The sequence below is a fragment of the Centroberyx gerrardi genome, chromosome 22 (genome assembly GCF_048128805.1).
Source record: "Centroberyx gerrardi isolate f3 chromosome 22, fCenGer3.hap1.cur.20231027, whole genome shotgun sequence".
Taxonomy (NCBI): domain Eukaryota; kingdom Metazoa; phylum Chordata; class Actinopteri; order Beryciformes; family Berycidae; genus Centroberyx; species Centroberyx gerrardi.
Window position 1 is genome coordinate 3,193,848 of NC_136018.1, and position 24,019 is coordinate 3,217,866.

Consider the following 24,019-nt stretch of genomic DNA (forward strand, 5'->3'; position numbering starts at 1 on the left):
ACTAAAAGCCGAAACGCACTGGAAGCGATAACTGATGCGCATGATGTGAAACTGTCATATTTTCTGATAAATGGCCTCTTCTACAGTCTGCATCATATATTTGGAGACAAGCTATTAGACCAACTAGACTATACAGTGTTCATATGTTGTCCTGATTGTATGCTACTAGCTAAATTAACCGTTTAGTTTGCAGTTATATATTACAGGGCGTTTAAGGAGTTTGTTAATTAGCCTCAGCCGTTTCTTGGTTTCCTGTACTTCGCAGCAAGAACAACCTGATTACAAATATACAGGATGTCTATTTGGCTTGACATAGGTCAGGGGTCACCGTGGTTCCAGAAACCTCATGAAACCAGCAGCTTGGTCCTCTACTGATGCTCCAAAATCAAACCAACTTCTGAAAAGACGCGTCACAGAGGTTTGACAGGCCGGTTGTGTGCATTGGGCCGTTGAAAAAAAAAATACAGCAGTAACAAATACAGGTACATTTGTAAATGTGTGTGTCTGATGCTTCCAGTGCGTTTCTGCGATAAGCCTGACTGGACAGCCTAAATACAGTAGGTGAGTAGTAGAATAGGAAACTGACCATAGTCCAAAAATAAACCAGCAGAATGAACCCCCCACCCCACCCCCAAATATTTTTCCTTTATTTTCTGAGAAAGCTAATTCTGAAAATGTTCAAGCTGACCGTTAATCGTGACTCTCGCCACGCTCCCATTGCCTTCGTTGAGGACAGCAAAACTACGGCCTGGGCCATCTTTTCTCTTCCTCGCCTTCAGTAAGCGCTGGTCTCTAGTTTAAAAGCTTGCGCGTCAGTAGAGTATTAGTCTCACACCTGTAAACACCTAATCTCCCAGTTGGAGGCTTCAGTCCTCGAAGGGTGTATTCCCGTTTCTAAAAAAAGGAGGCTGGGTGTGGAGCGGACCTCAGCTGCAGCGTCTGACGTGCTCCAGCACGTACTCTGGGAAGTGCAGACTGCACACCTGCAGACCGTCCAGTTTGCAAGGCATCCTGGGATACTCATCCTCCTTCCACTTGTTCTCGTCCGGGTCGAAGGTGAGGATGGAGTCACTGTAGTGGCCGTTGTAACACAGGCCGCCCAGCACCATGATCTGCCTGTCCAACACCGCCACCCCGTGGCCGCTGCGCCCGATGGGCATGGAGGCCAGGATGGTCCACTCGTCCGTCTCGGGGTCGTACACCTCGGTGGACGGGCAGCCCTGGGACTCGAAGGACGCCCGCAGGATCACGCACACGCCTCCGAACACGTACAGCTTCCCGTTGTGGGAGATCATCTTGTGGAAGCAGCGGGCGTAGTTCATTTTGGACTTGTTCTCCCAGCAGTTGGTGTGGGTGCCAGGGAGCAGCGGGCTGCGGCCGGTGCGCGTCCGGTGCGCATCCGCCCCGCCCGAGCTCCCCCCTCCCCCCCCCCCTCCTCCTCCTCCTCCCCCTCCCCCACCTCCCCCTCCTCCTCCCCCTCCTCCTCCTCCACCTCCCCCCCCTCCTCCTCCTCCCCCCTCCCGCCCGGGATCGAACACGCACACCTGCTTGGAGGTGGACGAGGAGGTGATGCCGCCGGTGATGTATAGTTTCCCGTTGAGCACCGTTCCCTCGTGGCCGTACTTGTTGACCGGATACGGGTCCACGAACTCCCAGCGGTCCTCGGTGATGTCGTAGCGCTCCGTGGAGTAGAAGGTCTCGTCTCGCGTGCGGCCCGCCACGGCGTAAATAAACTTGCCGATGACGCCCACGGCAAACTCTGACCTAGAAACAACAAATACCATGAATATGCATTAATTAATGAATAATTCATTAAAAGGAAAGGAGGCAAGGGAGTCTGGAGCATCTGCAAAATCACCTTGAAATTAACATGCGGTGACTTTGATTCTGGTATGTGAAGGAATCTCTATTTCATCAGCAGCCCAAGAAGAAGTCTCTCTGCTTTTCACATATCCACACCCTATTTAAATTTAATCAATTCATTTGATCTTGCACTTAAATACTGATACACGTTTTTGTCACCTAACCACTCCACTTAGTATAGTATGAAACATCTTTTCTAGGACAGTTCTAAGTTCGGACTGGTTTTTGAACTGGTTTTTTATTATTTTCATGATTGTATAATATTGATGATTTTATTAGGTGTTTTAGTGTAAAAATGGGATATTAGTAGCATATACATGTCACTCCCTTTTCCTGCCTGCCTCCTAGCCTAAACCTCAGGACCGCAATAGAAATAAGTCATGTGACTTTATTGCGATATCCTGATGAATTTTAGTACTGTATGTACATTTGTATATTGTATTTTAATTTATCGAATAAAGTCAATCAATCAATCACTCCTCTCATTTTTGGATCATCAGCCTCTGTGTGGACATTCTCCATGGACTTTAGTGTTACATTTACAGCCAGAGGTGTGACCAAGTCAACTTTGCTTGAGTCTCAAGTCTGGAGGCACAAGTCTCAAGTCAAGTCCCTAGTCTAAATGTAGATTACCAAGTCAAGTCCATGTCATTAATGTCAAGTCTCAAGTCTAAATGTAGAACAGCAAGTCAAGCCAGAACAAATCAAGAGTCCAGTATCAATGTAATATCTTAAAGAAAACTAAATATCTAGGACTTTTCAATGCAATATGGTTTTAATAGGATAAAAACTTGGTAAGAGCATCATGAGTTTGATTTCTATAATCAGTTTCAACTTCAATAAATTCAATCATTCCATACAAATTCAGAAAACAGAATTTAAATTCAGTCGTCTGCTGGAACAAATCTCATCACTTTCAATCTAAGTCATTTACACAAACACAAGATCTCAAGTCAAGACTTTAGAAACCTTTTCAAGTCATCAAAGTACAAGTCAGAGTCAAGTCCCAAGCAGTTAAATTTGTGACTCGACTCCCCACCTCTGTTTACAGCACATGTCGGCGCTACATCTGCTCCTGTATTAAACTTGTAAAAGCAGATATGAAGAACTCCGGCCTCCCCTCACCTGGGCACAGACATGTCGGCCATGCGCAGCCAGGAGTTCTGCCGCGGGTCGTAGCGGTAAACCTTGGAGGAGGCGTGGAACTCCCCGTCCGGCCCCAGCTCCTCTCCGCCCAGCAGGAAGGCAAAGTTGTTGACGATGGCCAGGCAGTCGGGCCGCAGCGGCACCTGAGGTCCCTCCAGCTCCCACCACACCTGGGGATTAGGACGCACGTTACGAAACACATCACAGATTATATTCCAGACAGATTACACCTAGGGGATTAGAGGGTATGACGTATAACTAACTTTTTTTCTCCCCGGCCAGAGTGGAATCCCAAAAATCACAGGACACTTTCACTACTTTACCAGCTAACTAGATTTTTTTTTTTTTTTAAAAACAGAATAGCACTTCCAGCTGATGGTTGGTTATGTGCCAAAGTGCCTTGTAGAGCATACAAACTTTATTGTTATTTTATTAGACTGTTATTTATTTTGTTTGTCTATTTATCTCTTTGCTATGTTATTATTTTTTTTTATTTTGCACATGCTTTATTCCTCGCATTTGTTCCTTGTTGTGAAGCAGTTTGTAACCTTGGTTTTGAAACGTGCTCTATAAATAAAGTTTATTATTATATTGTATAATAATGCTATACTTGATTGATCACCATAGTGGAATTATCTGTACTGATGTCTGCAGCCAAAATGACTCCTCCCACAGACACAGGTCCAGTCACCTTGGGGCGGTGCAGCAGCAGGATCTTGCTGTTGACCATGCTGTGTCCGATCATCCCCCTGAAGACGGCGGTCTGCGGACGGACGGAGCGGATGCGGTTGGAGCGCGTCTCCACCAGAGGCTGCTGGTTGACGTCATGGAAGTAGCTGAGCGCCTGGTCCACCTCCTGCCTCAGCTGCCTGGAGTACCGGTAGAACTCCGACGTCTTCACCTGCGAGGAGGAGGAGGAGGAGGGAGGAGGAGGAGGAGGGCGGAGGAGGGAGGAGGAGCGCAGGAGGTAAATACCAACTACAACCTCAGGAAAGCTGTGTGCTCCTGTCAGGGCAAGGAACAAACTTTTTCATCCATTGGGCATAATAGCTTGTGGATCAAAAAATGTATAAGCAGTGAAAAAAATGTATGGTTGGCAGACAAACTTTGGATTAAAAAAGTAGAACGCTGCACACTGCTTCCAATGCTCCCACATTTATTCAACTATTGCACAACGTTTCAATTCTAGGTCTTCATCGGGTTTCTTTACCAACCACAGACGAAATGAGACTGATTCCTATCCTTCAGTTATGGTAATTTGACAGCAGCAGGATAACATCTATATGTGTGGGAGGGTATTCCTCGCAGGCACCAACATTTCCACAGGTCACAGTGGCTGCTACATCCCTAAATTCACCAGCCAGCAACCAATCTACCGGCCAACTAGATTTTTTGGAATTGGACCTCAGAATGATGGCTGGCTACCAGCCAAACTGGCTGGTGGAGTATACAAACACAGCCAAAACTTTCCAGGATTTGGCCGATTCTTATTCCCCCCCCCCAGATCCCTCACCAGTGTTTCCTTTACATTAAATCAGCAGCAGCGGCCCGTCCACAAGTGAAAAGTTGCTCCCCACAGCTAGAAAAATATAAATAGAATGGAAATTCACCATCTGCCAGGCCCTATGCTTCATCTACTGCTAAGCCCGCCCCAAAAAAACATAACAGTTACAGCACGACTGCCCATATGTCATGGTATAAATATCCAAACAGGAGCCAGTTTTAAGCTGCAATACTGACGCTGGAAACGGCCCAGCAGCGAACCTGAGTCTCCGAACCAAAATCACCCCGAACCGCCCACATCTACAAAACAAATTGTTCGGGAAACGCCGCCCACCTTCTCGAAGATGTTGGCGGGAGTCATGAGGCAGAAGCGGATGGACTGGACGATGGTGTCCGTGTGTCTCCAGCGCCGGCGGTCGTGTCGCAGCCACGACTGGACCGCTTCATACAGCTCGATCTCCGGGAAACGACTCAGAGCGTCACTGTCCAGGTACGCCTGGGGGGGGGGGGGGGGGGGACACAGAGAGAGGGGGAGAGAGAGAGAGGGAGAGAGAGAGAGAGAGAGAGAGAGAGAGAGAGAGACAGAAAGAGAGACAGACAGACAGAGAGAGAGACAGAGAGAGATAGAGACAGAGAGAAAGAGAGAGAGACAGAGAGAGAGAGACAGAGACAGACAGACAGACAGAGAGAGAGAGACAGAGAGAGAGAGACAGATAGAGACAGAGAGAGAGAGACAGACAGACAGACAGACAGAGAGAGAGAGAGAGAAAGAGACAGAGAAAGAGAGACAGACAGAGAGAGAGAGAGAGACAGACAGACAGAGAGAGAGAGACAGAGAGAGAGAGACAGACAGAGACAGAGAGAAAGAGAGAGAGAGATTTTGTTAACAACCCTAAGTGGTGACTGATTGCTGAATGTTAAATGTAAAGTGATATTTCTATGGGCAGCAGGATGACATAGTGAGTAGGGAGACAACCAGAGGCTCCAGGTTCAAGTCCCAACCAGCTCCTGCTCTCTGACTAGGGATGAGCATTAGTAGTCAAATACTCTTAACTTCAGTCAAATAAAAAGAAAAGTTCTGCCTAAAATACAGTGGTGATTGGTCCACTAAATTGGTGGCAGAGGAACAAATACTGTTCCACGAAACTTGGGTCCGTGCCAAACAGCACCTTGCCATTCCTGCCACTTCCATGCCCACAGAGAGTGTTTTCCAGTAAGTGGTGTTCAGAGTCCATACACACAAACAACAACAAACATACAAATAAAGAAAACTAATTTCAGCAGGTTGGCTTGTGGAAAAAAAACAAGCTTTGGATTCCGCAGTGTGAACAGGCTCGCTGGAAGAACTATTCAAATTCGTCACGCGCCAATCACCACTATGAGACCGTCTGCTATTGGTCTAAAATATCACGATTGGTTGTGCTCTCTTGTGGAAAAGCGTTTCCATTTCCCTTTCAGGTTCGTTGCCCTTGTTTCCATCTCTGTGCGAACATCTGGGCAACTCTTCCAAATGAATGGTTTGCGGCTCGGTTTGCTGAGCTTGTTGGAGGATTTCTGCACATTTATGACCGATCAAACGGCCTCTAAATCCTCAGATTCCCTCAGCCGCCTTTGATGCTCTTTCACCAAAGCCGATGTTGTTGTTGTCTGATATTTTGTCGCCGCTATTTCTGTTTTCCCTCGGTTACGGCTGCCTCTTTAATCTGTATGCGACCCCCTGGGGTTCAGTGTAAATAAATTAAGAATACGAAGTCGAAGCGAGTAAACACAAATATGTATTCGGTGATGTGTTCCTATTTCTTGTCAGCGTACGGTCGTGTTAAAAAGGCACGGACAACAAGCCAACCTGCAGTCTCTCCAGGCTGAGGTAGGACAGGAAGTCGGGTCGGCTCATGAGAGGGACGAAGTTGTCGAGCAGGAAGTTGTCGAGCTGCTCCTGCACGCCCTCCACGCCCACGCTGAAGTCCTCCAGGAGCCGCATCACCTCGGCACAGTTCTCCAGACAGATCTTGGCCAGCAGGAAGGAGCAGCAGAACTCCACCGCCTCCGTCAGCTGGACGTACATGGCCGCCTGCCGGGGACGGGGAGGGAGGGAGAAGAGAGAGGGGGGACAGATGAGAAAAAGAAGACAGGTGGTTTAAAAAGAGACACACAGAGAAGGCTAAGATGCAGAAGTACAGGCGCAAAGACAGAGTGAAAAACACACAAGGGAAGAAAATTACCACCAGCCAAAGCTTCTGTAGTTGCTGATAAATTTTCCTTCCCTACCAGTTAATTTGGTAGGTACCCAGCCATCAGTTGGAGGCTCTTGTTTCTTCTCAAAATCTAGTTGGCTGGTAAAATACTGAGAATTTTGGCATAAAGCAGCCGCTGAGGCCAGTGGACAAAAAGTATTTTTTCCAACCCTGGCAACAAAGTAAGATTACAGCGACCATAAATTCTCCTGCTCTGCCTCATACACCACAATTCGTTTCCCAAAAGTCCCATCGCATCTGAATCCAGTGACAATTTTAAAACATCTGGAGCATGATTGTCCGAGGAAATTTAACTAAATCCCTATTCGCACGGGACTAGTGTGATGTAATTAATGAATTCTCTCCCAACTTCTGCATTTCATGAATTTCATTTGCCCCGGGACTCAAGATTCGCTCAAATCACCAACGCCCAAGATATTACAATTCCTCACTTCCTGATTTAGCAAAGAAAAAGTTTGCACCGAAAATACATTTGCAACCTTCCTCTAAAGATTGCACTACTGCCTCCATTTTCCATGACAGGACAAAGACAGAAATCATGAGTCTAGAAGAAGGAGGAGTAATAGAAAGTGCGTGCCAAAAACAAATTACATCTCAAATTACCAAGAATTCAGTTCAAATGATTAGTATTATAAGAGGATCACTGTTTTCACCAAAATAGGGAAGATAATTTGCATTGGATTTTTACTTTCCAAATTACAGACATGGCAGATATGCACAGAATTAAAATCTTAACGTCCTAAGGTCATATTAAACCCACGCGAGTCAGGCTCTATTCTTTGTATAAATAAACAAGTTTTACACGGCTATACGTTTGTGAGTGTGAATGATGGTAAATATGATGTGAAGCACTAAAAAATAGCTTAGCACTGTTTCTAAAAATCAGGCACTGCGTTACTTTTTCGATACTGGTGCTCTCTCTCTCTCTCTCTCTGTGTGTGTGTGTGTGTGTGTGTTACCTGCAGGATCTCCTGGACGGTGGGCATGCTGAGCTCCAGCGAGCCGTAGTACATGAAGCGGAGAACGTGGCCGAACCCCGCGGCCGTCAGCCCCTTCATGTGGATCTTGTCCTGGTCCCTCTCCCTCATGTCTGCGGTGAACATGACCCGGAAGTAGTCGCTCTGCGTGGCCAAGAGGGCCTTGTGGGCCTGGAGGACGAGGAGGGCGGAGACATTTACACACACACACACACTCTGACAACAGATACAACAGTTGGGGGTTAAGTGCCTTGCTCAGAGGCACCTTGAGGGACGCAGTTGTTGAGGAAGGGGAGAGTGTTTCTCATTCACTTCCCTTGTCCCTATTATGGGATTCAAACCGTTGTCTGGTCCCAAACCCTCCCTCTTTATTTTTTTTAGACATATATCACCCTACCAATTTCAATTCTGTTTAAGCTAGTTAACCATCCAGGCAGCAGAGACACAGAAGTTTAGATGCTACCTCTTTGTGTAGAACCACCATAACAGGCAGCCAATCAGGAGCCTGTTTGATGCAGAACCATTGTTTTGCTTTGATCTGATTGGCTCACAGGCAAAGTCCAAAGGCCGCATATAACAGAGTCATTCAAATATTATCCTCAACATCTTACCGGCCAGTGCAGCTGGTAGCTTGACAGGTGTTAACTTCAAACCCACAATTCACATAAAGTACCATGCATAAAAGCAACATATATGTGTGTGTGGTTTTTGTTTACCTGGAAGTGGTGCTCCTCTATCAGCAGCGTGACGTCCAGCAGCAGACGCTCCTCATACAGCGCCCGGAAGCCCGACGACACACTCCCATCATGCACCTGGGACAGGTACACCTCCACATCCCCCCCCGACATAACACACCTGGTAATGTAAAGGAGAGCAAGGAGAGGAGCAGGGAGGGAGACGGGGCGAGGCAAAGATCAAGAGTATTAGAAAATATCTCTTCATCAGCAGGTGATGAAAGGCTTGTCATCATCATCAAGTTTCTCCTCCGCTATCGCTTCAATCTGCCTGTTACAACGATTCAAAACACTGACTTTGACTACACAAATTGATCTAACAGCTGTCTAGTGTCGTCATTTTAACAGGACAAGCTTGGAGTTTGTTAACAGAGTCGGGAATCAAATGCGGTTTATGATACAACTTTCCAAAGATGACCTAAGCAGCACAATACTGCCAGACAGTCTCTCCGAGGGAAAAGATTGTGCTTATGTGCGCGCTGCTGAAAAAATAAGGCTGCGACTTGGAAGCCTGGAAGGGCATTCGATAGGACGTCCAACATTTACAGCTCAGCACTTCGGCTGCTGCATCCAAACAAGAAGCCGTTCCCTCCGTCACAGTCAAGCGTACAGAGCCAGCATCCGAGCTGACACACTAACTGAAAATACCCGACTCCGCTCATCACTGGAACACATTCATGTTCTTGGAAAGTGAAAGAGAAAGAAAGAAAAGCCTTAAAAACATCCCACACATCTTTTCATCCCATCTCTTCAACATGCAAACACACCACGAAAACACATATCCACATAATTACCGACACACCCACACACACACACACAAATCCACAACATGAATGAACCGAAAACACACACACAATTCACATTCAATTTCACATAAAGGTCTGCACAATCTCACTTGCACACAACCAGAAAGCAAACAAACACACACACAGAAATCTGCACTACATGAAGGAACAGAAAACAAAGACACACACACACAAATTCACATTTCACATAATTACCAGTGCACACCCACACACACTCACAAACACTTAGTCACTTGCAAAGAGTGCAAACGAAAACAAACACACACACACACACACACACACACACAATGCACACTCACCTCTGATTGGCCACGGGCATGTCAGAGGGGGTTGTCCGAGCCAATCAGAGGACAGTGCCCCTTGTGTCCAGTAGATGCTAACAAAGTGCCTTTTCTGAGGGTCAATCACCTAGACGACAAAGCCAACACAACCCGCACATTAAAGCAGGAACGTCTGCTGAGGCAAACTGCAAGGCAATACAGTGATCCTGGAAATTTATGCATGTGTTAAATATCTTTAATCATACACATATTTTTCCAATCCATTCACCTTTCATGTCTTCATACAAGATGTAAAAAGAAATGCAGGGAGGACAGACACTGTGTTTGAGATGTATGGCACTGGCAATTCAAAAAAATATTTGAATTTGATATTCACTGTGGTTCAAAGCCTGGCTAGCTTGGGCTAATTATTCAAAAAAGGAAAAATGAAGAATTAAAATGTATGCTAAACAATTTAAAATCATAGTGGAATAATAGGAGAATAAGAGAGAAAACGGGTTGGAGTCAATTCGGTTACAATTCAGAAATTAGATATCCATTGTTATTTTAAAGAGCGAAATATTAGACCATGCAATACTACATAATAAAAAGCTTGTTAGCATGAAAACTATTTTACACAATAACTGGAATGGGATGTTGTCGTTTCAGTTAAAACGCAATATCAACGTCCTAAACAGGAAATGAACTGTAAACATAAACCCTGTCCTGTAAAATATGAAGTAATGACAGGCTGTCTGCAGCTTCCAGAAAGCTGTTTAAGACTTTTTTTTTTAATGCTACCTTGAACTGCATTTAGGATCAATTTAAGAACCAATATAAGACTGAGCATGGCTAATGAAAGTTCTGAAACTATAACGGAGCAGTGCTTGAAAAAGGACACCAGGAAATTAAATGTTTAAGGATATGATGTCCAATTATGTTTATTAAAGCAGCTGCAGTGAAAACAAAACATGTTTTTCCATGTTCTATTAACCCTGTTGTAAAACGGCCTATATGTCCTATAGAGAGAGGACATGTGTGGTGGTCAAACTTCAAAGAAAATACCATCAACACTAACGCTCCCATTCACATCTTTCAGTAACAGCGACACCACATAACTCTCGGCATTCGCCTTATTTCGTTTGCACTTACTTTCCAAATCTGCCTCGATTAAATGCCACAAAATGTAAAGAATGATCAAGTTTCATCGCTGCGTCAGAATGAAACTTCATTGAAAATAAACTTGCAAACTTGCAACATGGTGAAAGATAATGACCTCTAATGACTGTATTTAAGACATTTTAATACTTTATAAGGCCATAAATTTAGATAATTGATGACTTTTTAAAGGACCCGCAGAGACTTTGAGTAATAATAATGTGATGTTTTATTGATCCCCCCTCTACAGGGAGGTCAGAGGTCAGGAGGGTCTCTTTAACCACCTGCCACCACAAAATAACGGTGTTCAAGATGAAGTTAAATGAAGGGGGGGGGGGGGGGGGGGGGGGGGGATATTGAGACAGATGTGCTGTCACAGGTGAGATGGAGGCGGGGTGAGCGGTGACAGAAAGGGGTTTATTCAGTGTGGAAGCTTAACATTACATGCTATGGCATGGAAGATCATACCTTTTGGAGCCTGGGCGTACAATCACAGGCTTCAATGGCAGGGCGCTAAGGGGCCGCTCACATTTCCTATGTTTGTGTTTCCCTGGTTCTAGTAGGAGAGACAGAGAGAGACGCATCAGACCAGGCGGGGGGGGGGGGGGGGGGAAGAGAGAACAAGGACAGAACCAAACTGTGCAGTCCCACCACGCATTCATGGTTCAGCAAGCTGCTGCTGGCTAAACACAGTGTAAAAGTGCAAATATCAGCCATAATCCATTCTGGCAGGGTTGTGAATTCTGACCAAAAGGTCCTACATTTTGTTAGATAAGGATTTGACATGAGCTATTTCTGAATATGAGAAAGGATTGTCAGAGGTAAGCAAAGGTGTGAAGTTTTCACAGTTAAACTAACCTAACCCTAACTTTTCACAACAGGACTTTAACTTCCTGTTATTAAGTAAATACAACTCAATAAAGAACCAACATGTTTAGTAGAAATTGATTCTCAGTTGGTGTAAATCATAGTGAAGTTTGACTACAGTTGAATGTCTCAGTCCTGACTGAGCTGAGCTGAGTTTGACTCTTGATGAAAAAGAGAAAAACAGGTGAACAGGTGAGAGTCTGCATCCAGACTGACCTAACAACAAGCTCACCAGCCTGTAGTTCTGATTCAGGGGAAACATCAGCTCAGGTTAACACTGAACAGCTGCACTGTCGCTCCCAGCAGAGTTAGTACCGTTAGCTAGCTGGCTGGCTGGAAACAGTGAGTTTTATTTCCTTTTTTCACAGTCAAGCCACAAAATCACAACTAACAACCTGACGAGCAGAAAAGAGTTAACGTTAGCCTGCCAATGCTAAAGGTAACGTTAGCTACAAAGAGGTAACCGTACTGCTTGGTAACGAAAGCTTCATTTAACACTGATTTGACTCGGGGAGCACTACTGCAGTTCAGTGTAGCTGTGTTACCGTTTTACAATTTCTGTTTTATTACCAGAACATGTAGCAGTTAAAGTATGGAACATATCAAGATGAGTACACGAAACACACAAAAGAACAGAGGGTTTACGTTACAAATACACACACATACAACTACGGCAAAGAGGACCAACGCTAGAGGATAACGTTAATCATATAACGTTAGACAGTAGAATAAAATACAGATAAATAACGCAGACAGTATACAGTATAGCTACCTGGCTAGCTAATGGTCACGATTCACAGTCGTCTAACATTAGCTACGGGGATCCCACTGTACTCCGACCAGAGGAATAGCTAGCTGCTAAATCCGCTCGTCTCACCTCGGCGATGCGAATCCCCACAACCCCTCTTCGACCAGGCAGCTCTGGCTCCGTCAGACATGAGTTGCGGGTTAGATTCCGGTATCAAGGAAACGGACAGCAGAGGTTCACTGCCATGTCGTCCATCAGACAGATTAGCCCCCACGGCCTGGAGTCGGCTCTAATTTAAAGGGGTAACAAACCACAGCGGTCCACAGTCTGTGCAGACGCCATTTTCTGCACTGGCGTCATTTCCCTTTCGGGCGGAACTGAAGGGCGTTGTGCAGCGCAGCAAAGATTGTATATGTTCCTGAAGATGTATCACTCAATAATAATAATAATAATAATAAAAAAGAAAGTGGCAGGTGTCAAAATTTGTATCCTCTAAAAAATGTGTTTCCCCTGGCAGAATGTCTTCGCCTCGATTTCAAGGCAGTGAGGGAAATAGTCGGTTGTTTTCCAATCACTGGCTTCTCAAATGGTAAAACAACATTTTAAAAACATTTCACGGGATTACAAAGAATTAAATTAACCAATAACCTACATAGCTGTCTTCTAATAAATGGAAATCATGTATACATTTCCCATGGCCTAAAAGTCTTGATTAACTGTCTTGTACCAAAACATTTTAGATGATTTGATGCTGGGTCTTTCCTGTGCCTTTGGTGTGCTCATTGCTCTGCAGTGATATTTACGGTACCCAGAAAAAGGATCAGAGTGAGAGCTCTTTGTTTTCCCCCCTCTCAGAGTGCAGTGAGTGAAGCTGCCTGTCCATCAACATCAACACAAGACCCGGACGCAGCTCACCTGTCAGCTCACTGTCAGTTATTATCAGGATGCTGAACTCAGTTTATTAACTTTTTTATCTGCAGAAAACAGCTCACCCTCCATTTAAACATGACATAATTCGTTATGACATTAAGTTATAGCATAAAACCTAACAAGTGTTATATGAGCATAAGGTCTTTTAAAGGGGGAAAAACATGTATAGGAAATAAAAGTTCCATCAAGGCTCATTTGGCTCACAACAGTTAGAATCTTCATTATAAGCTAAATGAATACACAGTCGTAATTACATGTATATTTTGAATATTTTGTATATTTTTAATGTAATCTATATATCTATATATATATAGATATAGATATAGATATTACAAATGGAATTACAGGACTACAAACAGCATTAGAAGACTACAAATAGCATGCTAGATTACGTCATTGAAAAGCGACGGACCCAACACATGGACACGAAAATTGTTCCTTACTTATTTGAGTATTAACAAGTTAGTGAAGACATTTAACCTCAGGTAGTGTGTATAGTGATAAACAGATGTAGACGGCTTGCAGAGAGCAGCAGCTTCTATTCATTTTATAAACTGCGTGATTTACGATAAGAAATATTGCATCATCCGTTGTGAAAGGACCCCGTTTCTCCTGCTCGATTACTCGTACGAGTAGAAAACCCACGTCTGCGTTGTTTGTCAGCGAAACAAAATCATACCTACGAGTCAGTTTTAAACAGACGTGATTTCCTACCGGTCCCACAAATCAAACCGCATTTAAAATTAATTGGTTTTATCGGGTAATTCAGGCGATCGCCGCAGCCTCCTCCATTCCCTTTTTCGTTCAAGATGGCGGGTGACGAGTCTGGTACAACGCTTGGTCAGCCTCACCTGTCCAAACAAGACCTTAGTACTCTGGTGAGTGTTCATTTAACCGGTTTACAGGTTTGTTTTGGTAGCGGTGTGTCGGTCTCGTGGCCAAAACGGGCGAATAAATTTGAATTTGAGGTGTTTAGGGAGCTAACGGTCCTCCACCCGGCACATGAGTCTGCTCTCTGTCGGGCCCGGCGGGGCGGACAGACCGGGACACACACTTCCTCTCCGACCACGATAATACTATACTATTAAGAAAATATGTATACGTTTTCCAGAAATGTGTGGGTTTATGAAATGTCTTTACAGCGCAGTAGCAGTCGCTGTCACCGTTATCTAGCACCGGGTGTTCAGGAAATGTCAGTTGGTTCAGTCTGTTAGCTCCTAGCTTTAGCACTATTATGTCATTCACCATTTTAAATGCATATACTGGGATTTTTACTGGTGATGCTGGTGACAAAAGCAGGGATGTGGAGGGTAACCCCCCAATTTTAGTCTGACATGAGTCTGTATGACATAAATTCATAGCAATTATAGTGGTATCAAACGGATGTACAATACAGGAGGATGGGCTCTTTTTAGGGGAAAGAACATGAATAAATGCTTTTGTTTATATTGTAATAAGTACATATTGGCACACATGTTACACAAACAACAAGACCTCATTATGTAATCAAGTTTATTGTCATGGGCATTGAAAAAAATACTCTTTCAATGCAATGGAAAGCTTCTGCCCTGGCTCTCTCCCCTTTAAAATACAGTGAATTACACATGGAAAATAGGTAGAGTTATGTTTGCTATTTTCCCATGTCAAGTACATGGTTCATGTGTTTCCAGTGTAGGGTGGGGCGATCAATATTATCACTTATCGTCTTTCAGTGGAACCATATGGTGATGATATGATGATTTTAGGTTAGGGTTAGACACACAATTCTTCTGACACACAGTTCTGCTGTCTAAACTGATGATAACAAGCACATTTTATTTTAAAACTGACAAAATGAGGTATGGTAGGAATATTATTTGAAAATTTCAGTTTTGTTTGACATCACACCTAACATTACCATGATTCGGGTCAATGGGATGAACATTAAGTTGATTATTTAACGTGTGATTTTTGCGTACGTGAGCCATATCGTGATATATATCGATATCAGGGGAAAAAATCCATATCAACCATATGGCCCAGCCCTATTCCAGTGTCACCAGGGCCCATTCACCTCCCAGATGAAAGGGAGTGTTGTCCTATTCACACAGACTCACTGCCAAAGCCTGTGGTGTGTCCAGTGTGTGACGAGCCTCCTGTGTTGTTCTGTTGTCAGGATGTGTCTACACTGACCCCGCTCTCTCCAGAGATCATCAGCAGACAGGCCACCATCAATATTGGTAAGTAAACCGTTAGCCCACACCTTACTTTCCTCGCTCTACGCTATCATCGTACCACCATCTGTTTACCAGGCTGGGAAATTGCCAGTCAGTTTTGGCTTTGGCTGCCTGCTGACCAATTTGGACGATGGTTTCCATTTAAAAAAAAAAAAAATCCATGTGGCTGGAAAAATAGCCAAAATGACTGGAGTATATACACCAGATGCATGCCTGTCTCTCTTTGTATGAGAGCACAAGTCACGGCAGACTCCTTGCTGAAACTTGGTAATGTTTTTAAGAATTTATTTGCTCCGGTTGACCTGACGAAGATCCATGTCAGATCTAAACGTTGTCTTGAAAATCTAATAAAGGTGTATGAATGGAGTTTACAGTGTGCAGGCTCTACTGCTACTTCTCTATGAATAACAGGTGAACCCGCTATAAAAGTTGACATTTTCTTGAGGTAATTGCAGCTGTGTGGACCACATTTATGGCCAGTTTACCATATCCAAATGATTTTGAAAACATCTTGTTCTCCAAGGGGTGTATGTATGTTTGTTGATAACCAAAGGAGCATGAAGCGTCTTTCAGATACGATACAGTTTGTTACAGCGCAGCTCTTGACTAGATGTTTGAGGAAGTCCGGGTAGTGTGAATAAAGCCAGATTCCTAGTTTATTATCTTGCTAAATGTGGAATATTGCCTAGGCAGCTGAAAATATGACATCCAGTGGTCATAGATGACTCATCTCCACTGCTGCCCACTTGCTTCCAGGACAGAGCTTTTCTACTGATCTCTCTATACAACTTCATACTTGTGTTGTATCATTTTGGGAAATTCTGATACTGCTAGAATCAATTTTATCTCCGTTTTCTTTCCCTTCCTGGCCGGCTGCTTCCTTGTCGTTTCTGTAGGGTTTGAAAATTCATTCATTCATTCAATCATTAGCACTACAAGCCATTGGAAATAATGGGTTTTGGAGCACAGGGGTGGATTTATCACGTCCTTTGTGAAAGCTGCATTCCACTGCCAGAATTCACAGTGGAGCTTGATGTGACGCTCTCAGCAATACAAATCGAGACGGGCAGATTGGCACGTATTGGTACTGCAGCCGTCATGACGGGTGTGCAGAGCAGATGAGTTTCCTGCCCTGCCTGGACCGCCTCCTTTGACAGCTGTGCCAACCTCTTCCCTCCGCCTCCCCTCCCCTCCTCCTCCAGGAACCATCGGTCACGTGGCCCACGGCAAGTCCACAGTGGTGAAGGCCATCTCCGGCGTGCACACTGTCAGGTTCAAGAATGAGCTGGAGAGGAACATTACCATCAAGCTCGGCTATGCCAACGCTAAGGTAAGCAGCACTGAGGAGCGTTTAGCTGAGGGGTGAACGGGCCGTTCCTGCCTCTGCCTCTCTGCCTGTGTGTTTAGTTTGAAGATGAAGTCCAGGATTTCCCCGATTTCCCTGCTTTGTCTCTCTCTCTGGTGGTGAAAAGTATTTGAAGTGATGCACAGACTACAACCAAACAACCACAGAAGTATTATATTCAGTTATATAATCAAAGAAGGTGTAGCAGTCAGTGTGGCTCACCAATAAACAGTTCCCACTCTAGTAAAAATCCCTGGACCAGGTAATTTGACTTTTAGTGACTGTAACTTTTGTTATGAAATTAGGCAATAACATCGCTTATGATGGTGTAAATACTGCAACTTGACAGTAACACATCAGTCAGGTTGGCCAGAAATTATTTTCAATGTAAGCTCCTTGGGTCGGATGTTATGCTGACTAGCTACTCAGCTAATATTAGCTGGATAGGTAGCAGACTTTCGTCCTACCAGGTCAAAAATTTCAATAGCGGTCTATGGAGAGCGTCTCCAGCCTGGCAGCCTCCAGTCCTGCCAGTTGGTATTGTGTAACCTGACTCCACAGTCCAGATGGATAAAATAACTATTTATTACTGGAAAGAAGTCCCAGATTACAGCTTTGACTGGAATATGTTGATGACAGTGACTCATCACAGACTCTTTTGGAGATGCTAATCATCACTTCTATCTTTTCTCTTCACTTCATCCCTTCATCCTCCCTCTGTATTCATCCTCCATCTGTCTTTTTTTCCCGCTGTCCCAGGTGTACAAGCTGGACGACCCCAGCTGTCCCAGGCCGGAGTGCTACAGGTCGTGTGGCAGCAGCACTCCTGATGAGTTCTCCACAGACATCTCCGGCACCAAGGGCAACTTCAAACTGGTCAGGTAAGACTGGAGATACAGGTGGATCTCATTCAAAATACTCTGATTTATGTTTTAGCCATTAAGCTTTTGGCTGGTAAGTTCTCTCCCAGCCACTTTTTCTTTCTCTTGTAATCAGTTTGGCTGTAAAATGGTGAAAGTGGGTTCATCATCAGCCACTATGGGAAAAGTTAATTTCTTACACTTAATTTGAGTGAGCAGGCAGAGGTTCGGTTTCTTGCTCCAGGACAGGACACACTGCTGTTGTAGGAATCAAACGTGTGACCTTCCTGTGACGGGACAAGGCCACCCTGCCACCATCTGGGCTTCTTGGGGAGACATTTTTAGACGTGCTGAGACAATGTATTCAGACTGGTTTGTGTTTATGTAACATTTCTGCCTGTAAAAAGTGAAGGCTACAGAGTGCCTGATTGATCTGAGATACCCAACTGTTAACTGTTTTGACATTAGAGCTTTGATTTTCCTCAGTAATGGAGCAAAGTGGGCGCTCTTTACTTTTGTTATGGGTGCAGTTGGGACAGTGTGTACTGACTGGAAAGGTTTCTCCAAAGTAGGATACATGCATAAGAATAAAAAACAGGAGAAAGCAAGAAAGATCACTGACACACCCTCTGGTTACCACAAGAGTTGGCAAAGTAATCAATAAATCATTCCTCGTCATGCTTTATGTGAATTATGAGCACAGTTGGAAGGAATCTTTGACCAATCAGAATGCTTGGCTGAAACTCTCCTTTTGTATCTGTGCATTCATCCTTAATTTGACACATCGCTGCTGTCGTCCCTGTTGATGGACTTTGTACTTGGCCTTGTTCATGCCTCAGTGGGGTTTTGACAGTAACAGCAGCCATCTGTTGGTCTCTCTCTCTCAGACACGTGTCGTTTGTGGACTGTCCCGGTCACGACATTTTGATGGCCACCATGTTGAACGGAGCCGCCGTCATGGACGCAGCCCTCCTGCTGATCGGTGAGACTTCAGCCGCTGAACCGTAACCGGCCTTTGCGACTGTCTCTCTCCTTCTTGACAAGCCTTGTGAATAAGGGGCAAACTTTGACTCGATTTTCATGTTAATGACTAGCGGCATCTCACAAACAAGTCTGCTGACTGTCTTGTCCTTCTGTCCGGCAGCGGGTAACGAGTCGTGTCCTCAGCCCCAGACGTCGGAGCATCTGGCTGCCATAGAGATCATGAAGCTGAAGCACATCCTGATCCTGCAGAACAAGATCGACTTGGTGAAGGAGAGCCAGGCCAAAGAGCAGTACGAGCAGATCCTCGCCTTCGTACAGGGTGAGCAGTGTGTGTGTGTGTGTGAATGAGTTATGGCCCGAATTTGTCATGTTTGTCATCTAATTTGGTTGAACTATCTTGATTGATTTCGCCCAGTGTATCTACACTATAAAGACTGGGATTCATTTGGGGGTTCTTTAAGATCCAAAGCACCTTTGGGTTCCTCACTCTGAAAAATAATCAAAAATATCAAAGGTGCCTTGAAGAACCCCCGCATGTTAGAGGATTGTGGAATTACAGTCAAGATGCATGAATACTTTAATCTGAGAAACCCCTAAAGGTTCCTCGAAGTCCTTTTGTTTTAGAAAGTAGTTGCCATACTATTTTCATAGTGTGTGTTTGCATGTTTTTTGTTTATTACCTTTATCTGACTGAGCACAGTTGGGAGTCAAGTGCCTTGCTCGAGTGCATGTTACTCATTCACTTTCCCCACTGTTTCTCTGAAGCTGATGTCATGCGTAACGTTTCCCCGCTGCTCTCCTCCCTGCAGGCACGGTGGCGGAGGGCGCTCCCATCATTCCCATCTCGGCCCAGCTGAAGTACAACATCGAGGTGGTGTGTGAGTACATCGTCAAAAAGATCCCAGTGCCCATCAGAGACTTCATCTCCGAGCCCAGGCTCATCGGTGAGAACACACACACACACAGATCTCACTACACAGAAATCAGGAATTACACAGACAATATTAGGAAAAAGGAAGATTCAAGACAGTTCTCTCATTACAAAACTTCACAAGCCTTTATTTCTTATGCAAAACACATAAACCTTATGTTATGCATTAGGCAGTAAAGTCCTTTTAAAGATGCTACCTGAAAGATTTTCAGTTAGTGAGTCAAATCCGGTTTTATAACCATCATAGATGATCCAGTCTCTAGTCTCTTTCAGCTACTTTCTGTCGGAGGGGTTTAGTTTTTGTGTCCTTGTAGAATTTCTGACATGAAAATCCCTAAACTGTCCCAGCAAAGATCTTAGGGAAAACTGATTGCAACAGCAAGAGTTTTATACTGTAGTTCTTTTTTGTATGGGTTTTAACAATCGTCTGTGCTGTTCACTAGTCCCTTTATAGCTGCTTTCTGTCAGCAGACATAAATTTCTTACCTCCCAGTTGTTTTTAAATTGTCACTGTTGGAAAGAAATAAACCCCCGCAACCTCTCCCCAACGTCTTACCTCAACTTGTCCAATGAGAAGAGCGGCTTGGATCTTTGTTTTTTCTCTATGAAACCCGCTGACTGTGTGTGTGTGTGTGTTAACGTCTTCAATCTTCTACGTTTCAGTCATCCGATCGTTTGATGTGAACAAGCCTGGCTGTGAAGTTGATGACCTGAAAGGAGGAGTGGCAGGAGGCAGCATCCTGAAGGGAGTGCTGAAGGTAAGACTTGTTTTGTATTTTGGGAGATGCCTCAAAATAAAAACTTAAATGTGGGTAGCCCGGTTTGAAACGATCAGGAGCAGGCTAGGTAGAAAAATGAATGTGATGTATTTTCTTAGGGTTACTTTGTGTGTCTTTTCAACATCGCTGTCACTTCATATTGGTATCGAATATGGGTTTATAGAGTAGATATGAACAGGATCCAAAAAGTCAGTTCAGATATGAGCATGAAGCTCTGCGGTGTGAATGTATCATAATTGCCACACTCTACCAACTGTGTCTGTCTGTCCTCCAGGTGGGTCAGGAGCTGGAGGTGCGTCCAGGCATCGTGTCCAAGGACCAGGAAGGAAAGCTGATGTGCAAACCCATCTTCTCCAAGATCGTCTCTCTGTTCGCCGAGCACAACGACCTGCAGTACGCTGCACCCGGAGGCCTTATCGGTACGACCGCATTTACTTACATTTATCTTGGTGCGTAAGCTGTGGCTCGTCTGTGATGGAGAGGCAGAGAAATTCCTCTTGGCTCTCGAGGAGGAGAAATTTATTGTTTTAATCATGCACATGACTGCTGACACCAGCCAGTTAGGTTCAAATCCAGCATTATGAATCAGCTGCATCCGCACTGCAGTTTTTACATTTTTTTTGAAAGACATATTAAAGATTAAAGAGGCCTTTGCAGTAGTCTGATCTACTTGTAACAAAGCCATGCACACTGTGACAGAAAACCTCTGACTTTAGAAATGTTCAGTGACAGAAAACTGTTCTAGTGATGCTGTTGAAGCTACAATATGCAACTTTTCTCCTCGACCGTGAAGTGTATTGTTAGCCCCGCCCATCTCCCCTTCAGTTGGTCAAGATCCCGACCCGAACACCTGTCAGTCATCTTGATGACTCTCTTCTTTCATTTCTTCCTGCTTTCCTCCATTGTTGTTGTCCATGACTTACTGTGTGTGTGTGTGTGTGTGTGTGTGTGCATGCAGGTGTGGGCACTAAGATCGACCCGACGCTGTGCAGAGCGGATCGTATGGTGGGTCAGGTGCTGGGAGCCGTCGGAGCGCTGCCGGAGATCTTCACCGAGCTGGAGATCTCCTACTTCCTGCTCAGGAGGCTGCTGGGAGTCCGCACAGAGGGAGACAAGAAGGCCGCCAAGGTGAGCAGGGCATCATGGGAAATGTAGTCAGTCCCCAGGGGGCAAACACTTCACTTTTGTGCAGGGTGTCTGCAGGTGAGAAATCAGACTAGTCATTCAGGTCTGTTTTTTTTCCCCATTTTCAAGATCATTTCAGTGGCGAAATGGGTCTTTATTTCATTCTTACTGGCATTAAAAAGGTTTTGAAGAGTCTTAGATTTATCTAGATGAAACTTGCAGACACCCTGTTGTATCAGAAAAGAAATGTTTTTTACTTTTCAAACCCAGTCTCCTTGGTATTTACTACAATACACTCATACACAATAGTGACACTGAGATTCAACAAGGAACTAAATGAAGTTTTGGGCTGATTTCTTTTTAAAGGACAGTTGGATTAACAGAGAGCATGTGACATCATCCTGTGTGTATTTTCGTCCCTGCAGGTCCAGAAGCTGTCGAAGAACGAGGTGCTGATGGTGAACATCGGCTCGCTGTCGACGGGCGGCCGCGTCAGCGCCGTCAAGGCCGATCTGGCCAAGATCGTCCTCACCAACCCGGTCTGCACAGAGGTGGGAGAGAAGATCGCTCTGAGTCGCCGAGTGGAGAAACACTGGCGGTAAGAAAGGATCCTGATGCACCTTGCAGAGGGAAAAGGCAGAGAAGTGTTTGCTTTTTCTTTTAACCGCCAAGTCACTTGACTTGTCAGAGCTCTGAAAATGTGATTTGCTGACTTTGTAAGAGGTTGTTCTTTATCGTCTTATCCTCATCAGACCTGACGCAAACTTAAAAAAAAGACAAAATCTCAGTTTTGAGATTACTGCCCTTTTTCCTTATAGGGCAGCATACCTATGATTACAGATCTTTGGTATCTATCAATTTTAAGGAATTGAAAATCTTTAAAATCTTGTATTGTTCAAATAAGAACTCAGGTTTTTAGCTATTTCTTAGCATTTTTATTGAGGAAATCAATTGAGCAGGGTCTAAATCTGTTTAGGAAAGTAGGTGGCATGCACATATCTTAAAGACAATAAAACATCAAGTCTGAGTGTCAAATTATGTAATTGCAGTAATCTTTTCTAGTGCATTTGGGCCTTTACAGGTCAGACAGAGTTTTAATGATTAATTGCATGCTGGATTGATTGGTATGTCATGTTTATCTGACTCTTCCCTTTCCTCCTTCAGTCTGATTGGCTGGGGCCAGATCAGGAGGGGCGTGACCATCACACCCACGGTGGACGACGACTGAGACGAACAAACCAGGACGTTTGCGTCGCCGCGGCGATGCTCCCGTCGGCCGGACCACACGACCATCACACTCTTTTCATACAGGAGGAGGACAGAGGGGAGGGAAGGAAGCAGACAGACGGGACGGGACAGCTCAGTAGTTTAAAGACGCCTCCTCGCTCCGCACGCTCTCCTTCCTTTGCAGCGACCCCGTTTCACTGCAGAGGAAGAAGAGAGGAGGAGAGGAGAGGAGGCCTTTAGACTAACAACAGCCTCCAGGGGCGCAGCAGGGAGGAGCCGCTGTCGGAGCGGGTCCAGAGGCTTATTCAGGCTGGTGATCTGACCTGTCATATATTTCATGTTAGCAGGTGCTGCAGCTTCAGAATAAGCCTCTGGTCTGGTTTCTACATCACAGGGAGGGAGAGGGAGGGGGAGGGGGAGGGGGGGGGGTGCAGTGCAGAGGTAATGCTGTACTGTCTACAGCTTTCAGTCAAATCTAATAAAATACATTTGGAAGAAATGTTCTCTTCTTTGAGTTTTGCTTTTCGGCTGTCATTTATTTGAAAATGCATTGTTGCAGCTGATGATGTAATAACTGCCGGATCATTTTTAAATGTCACTCTGAACGGGTTGGAAATGTAATAAAACCTGTTAATGAAATGAATTTACCAGATAATCCAATAAAATAAAATCACATTGTTACATTAACTGGCAATGCTTTATAAGGAGTGTAACATAATACCTGTAATAATGTGGACTGATAATGTAATATATATGTATGTATAACTCATAAGAACAAAAATGTAGTAACTCTAGTTGTTACATTGTTTGACTAAATTCTGATGTTACATTCTTTATAGAGTAATGTGAAAAGTTTTTTTTTTAATTTCATTTGTTTTTAAGATTTTCGACTCATTCTGAGGGACATTTTTATTACATTTTGACAGGTTAACAATATCCAGCAGCTATTACATTATCATTTGCTTTATATTTGTTTTGAAAATAAGAAGCATAGAGGTAGTTATAGTCAATAGTTGACAAGTGGGTAAACTATTTAATCCTATCAGCCTTTCATTTCAACCCTTAGAATATTTATATGTTAGTTTTCTTGTGTAGTTTTCTTGAGTAAATAATATCCATATTGGAAACATTTGCTTCAACATGAACTTCTTAAAAAAAATGTCCAATGTTCTTTATTTAAAAGAATCTACTAAAGTATTGTAAAGTATTGAACCTGCATATTATAATAATATCCCAATTGGTTTCCTCAATATGAAATAAGGTACGAGAATCCATAGATTCAATGTAATCAATAACCAGTCAGTG

At 44.2% G+C, this 24,019-nt stretch overlaps 3 protein-coding genes across 3 annotated transcripts in view; 2 read left to right on the forward strand and 1 right to left on the reverse strand.

Annotated features, from left to right (window-relative positions):
* The window catches only part of LOC139915702 (diamine acetyltransferase 1-like), a 52,473-nt gene extending 32,873 nt beyond the window's left edge, over positions 1 to 19,600 (forward strand). Inside the window, exon 7 of the transcript XR_013507934.1 lies at positions 19,589 to 19,600. The gene's annotated coding sequence lies outside the window, so the exon portion shown is untranslated. The remainder of the gene's footprint in view (positions 1 to 19,588) is intronic.
* klhl15 (kelch-like family member 15) lies at positions 636 to 12,657 on the reverse strand. The gene is made up of 10 exons (XM_078291472.1): positions 12,447 to 12,657; positions 11,171 to 11,258; positions 8,461 to 8,599; positions 7,727 to 7,915; positions 6,359 to 6,583; positions 4,847 to 5,008; positions 3,701 to 3,910; positions 2,989 to 3,179; positions 1,493 to 1,764; positions 636 to 1,420 (listed from the first exon to the last, which is right to left on the reverse strand). The coding sequence occupies exons 1-10, from the start codon at positions 12,505 to 12,507 to the stop codon at positions 927 to 929; spliced, it is 2,031 nt and encodes a 676-aa protein (XP_078147598.1). The 5' UTR covers positions 12,508 to 12,657; the 3' UTR covers positions 636 to 926.
* Positions 13,984 to 23,133, forward strand: eif2s3 (eukaryotic translation initiation factor 2, subunit 3 gamma). Its single transcript, XM_071904385.2, has 12 exons — positions 13,984 to 14,125; positions 15,403 to 15,466; positions 16,666 to 16,793; positions 17,568 to 17,689; positions 18,556 to 18,650; positions 18,813 to 18,971; positions 19,462 to 19,596; positions 20,247 to 20,341; positions 20,637 to 20,781; positions 21,321 to 21,490; positions 21,913 to 22,085; positions 22,652 to 23,133. Exons 1-12 carry the CDS (start codon positions 14,057 to 14,059, stop codon positions 22,713 to 22,715), a joined length of 1,419 nt encoding a protein of 472 aa, XP_071760486.1. The 5' UTR covers positions 13,984 to 14,056; the 3' UTR covers positions 22,716 to 23,133.
* Positions 23,134 to 24,019: the final 886 nt, after the last annotated feature.

Coding starts and splice junctions, on each gene's coding strand:
- eif2s3 (XM_071904385.2), top strand. CDS start 14,057: ATGGCGGGTGACGAGTCTGGTACAACGCTTGGTCAGCCTCACCTGTCC. Junction 15,467..16,665: donor ACAGGCCACCATCAATATTG/GTAAGTAAACCG, acceptor CTCCTCCTCCAG/GAACCATCGGTCACGTGGCC. Junction 16,794..17,567: donor TCGGCTATGCCAACGCTAAG/GTAAGCAGCACT, acceptor CCGCTGTCCCAG/GTGTACAAGCTGGACGACCC.
- klhl15 (XM_078291472.1), bottom strand. CDS start 12,507: ATGTCTGACGGAGCCAGAGCTGCCTGGTCGAAGAGGGGTTGTGGGGAT. Junction 8,600..11,170: donor GTACGCCCAGGCTCCAAAAG/GTATGATCTTCC, acceptor TTACATTACCAG/GTGTGTTATGTCGGGGGGGG. Junction 3,911..4,846: donor CCGCCAACATCTTCGAGAAG/GTGGGCGGCGTT, acceptor TCCTCCTCGCAG/GTGAAGACGTCGGAGTTCTA.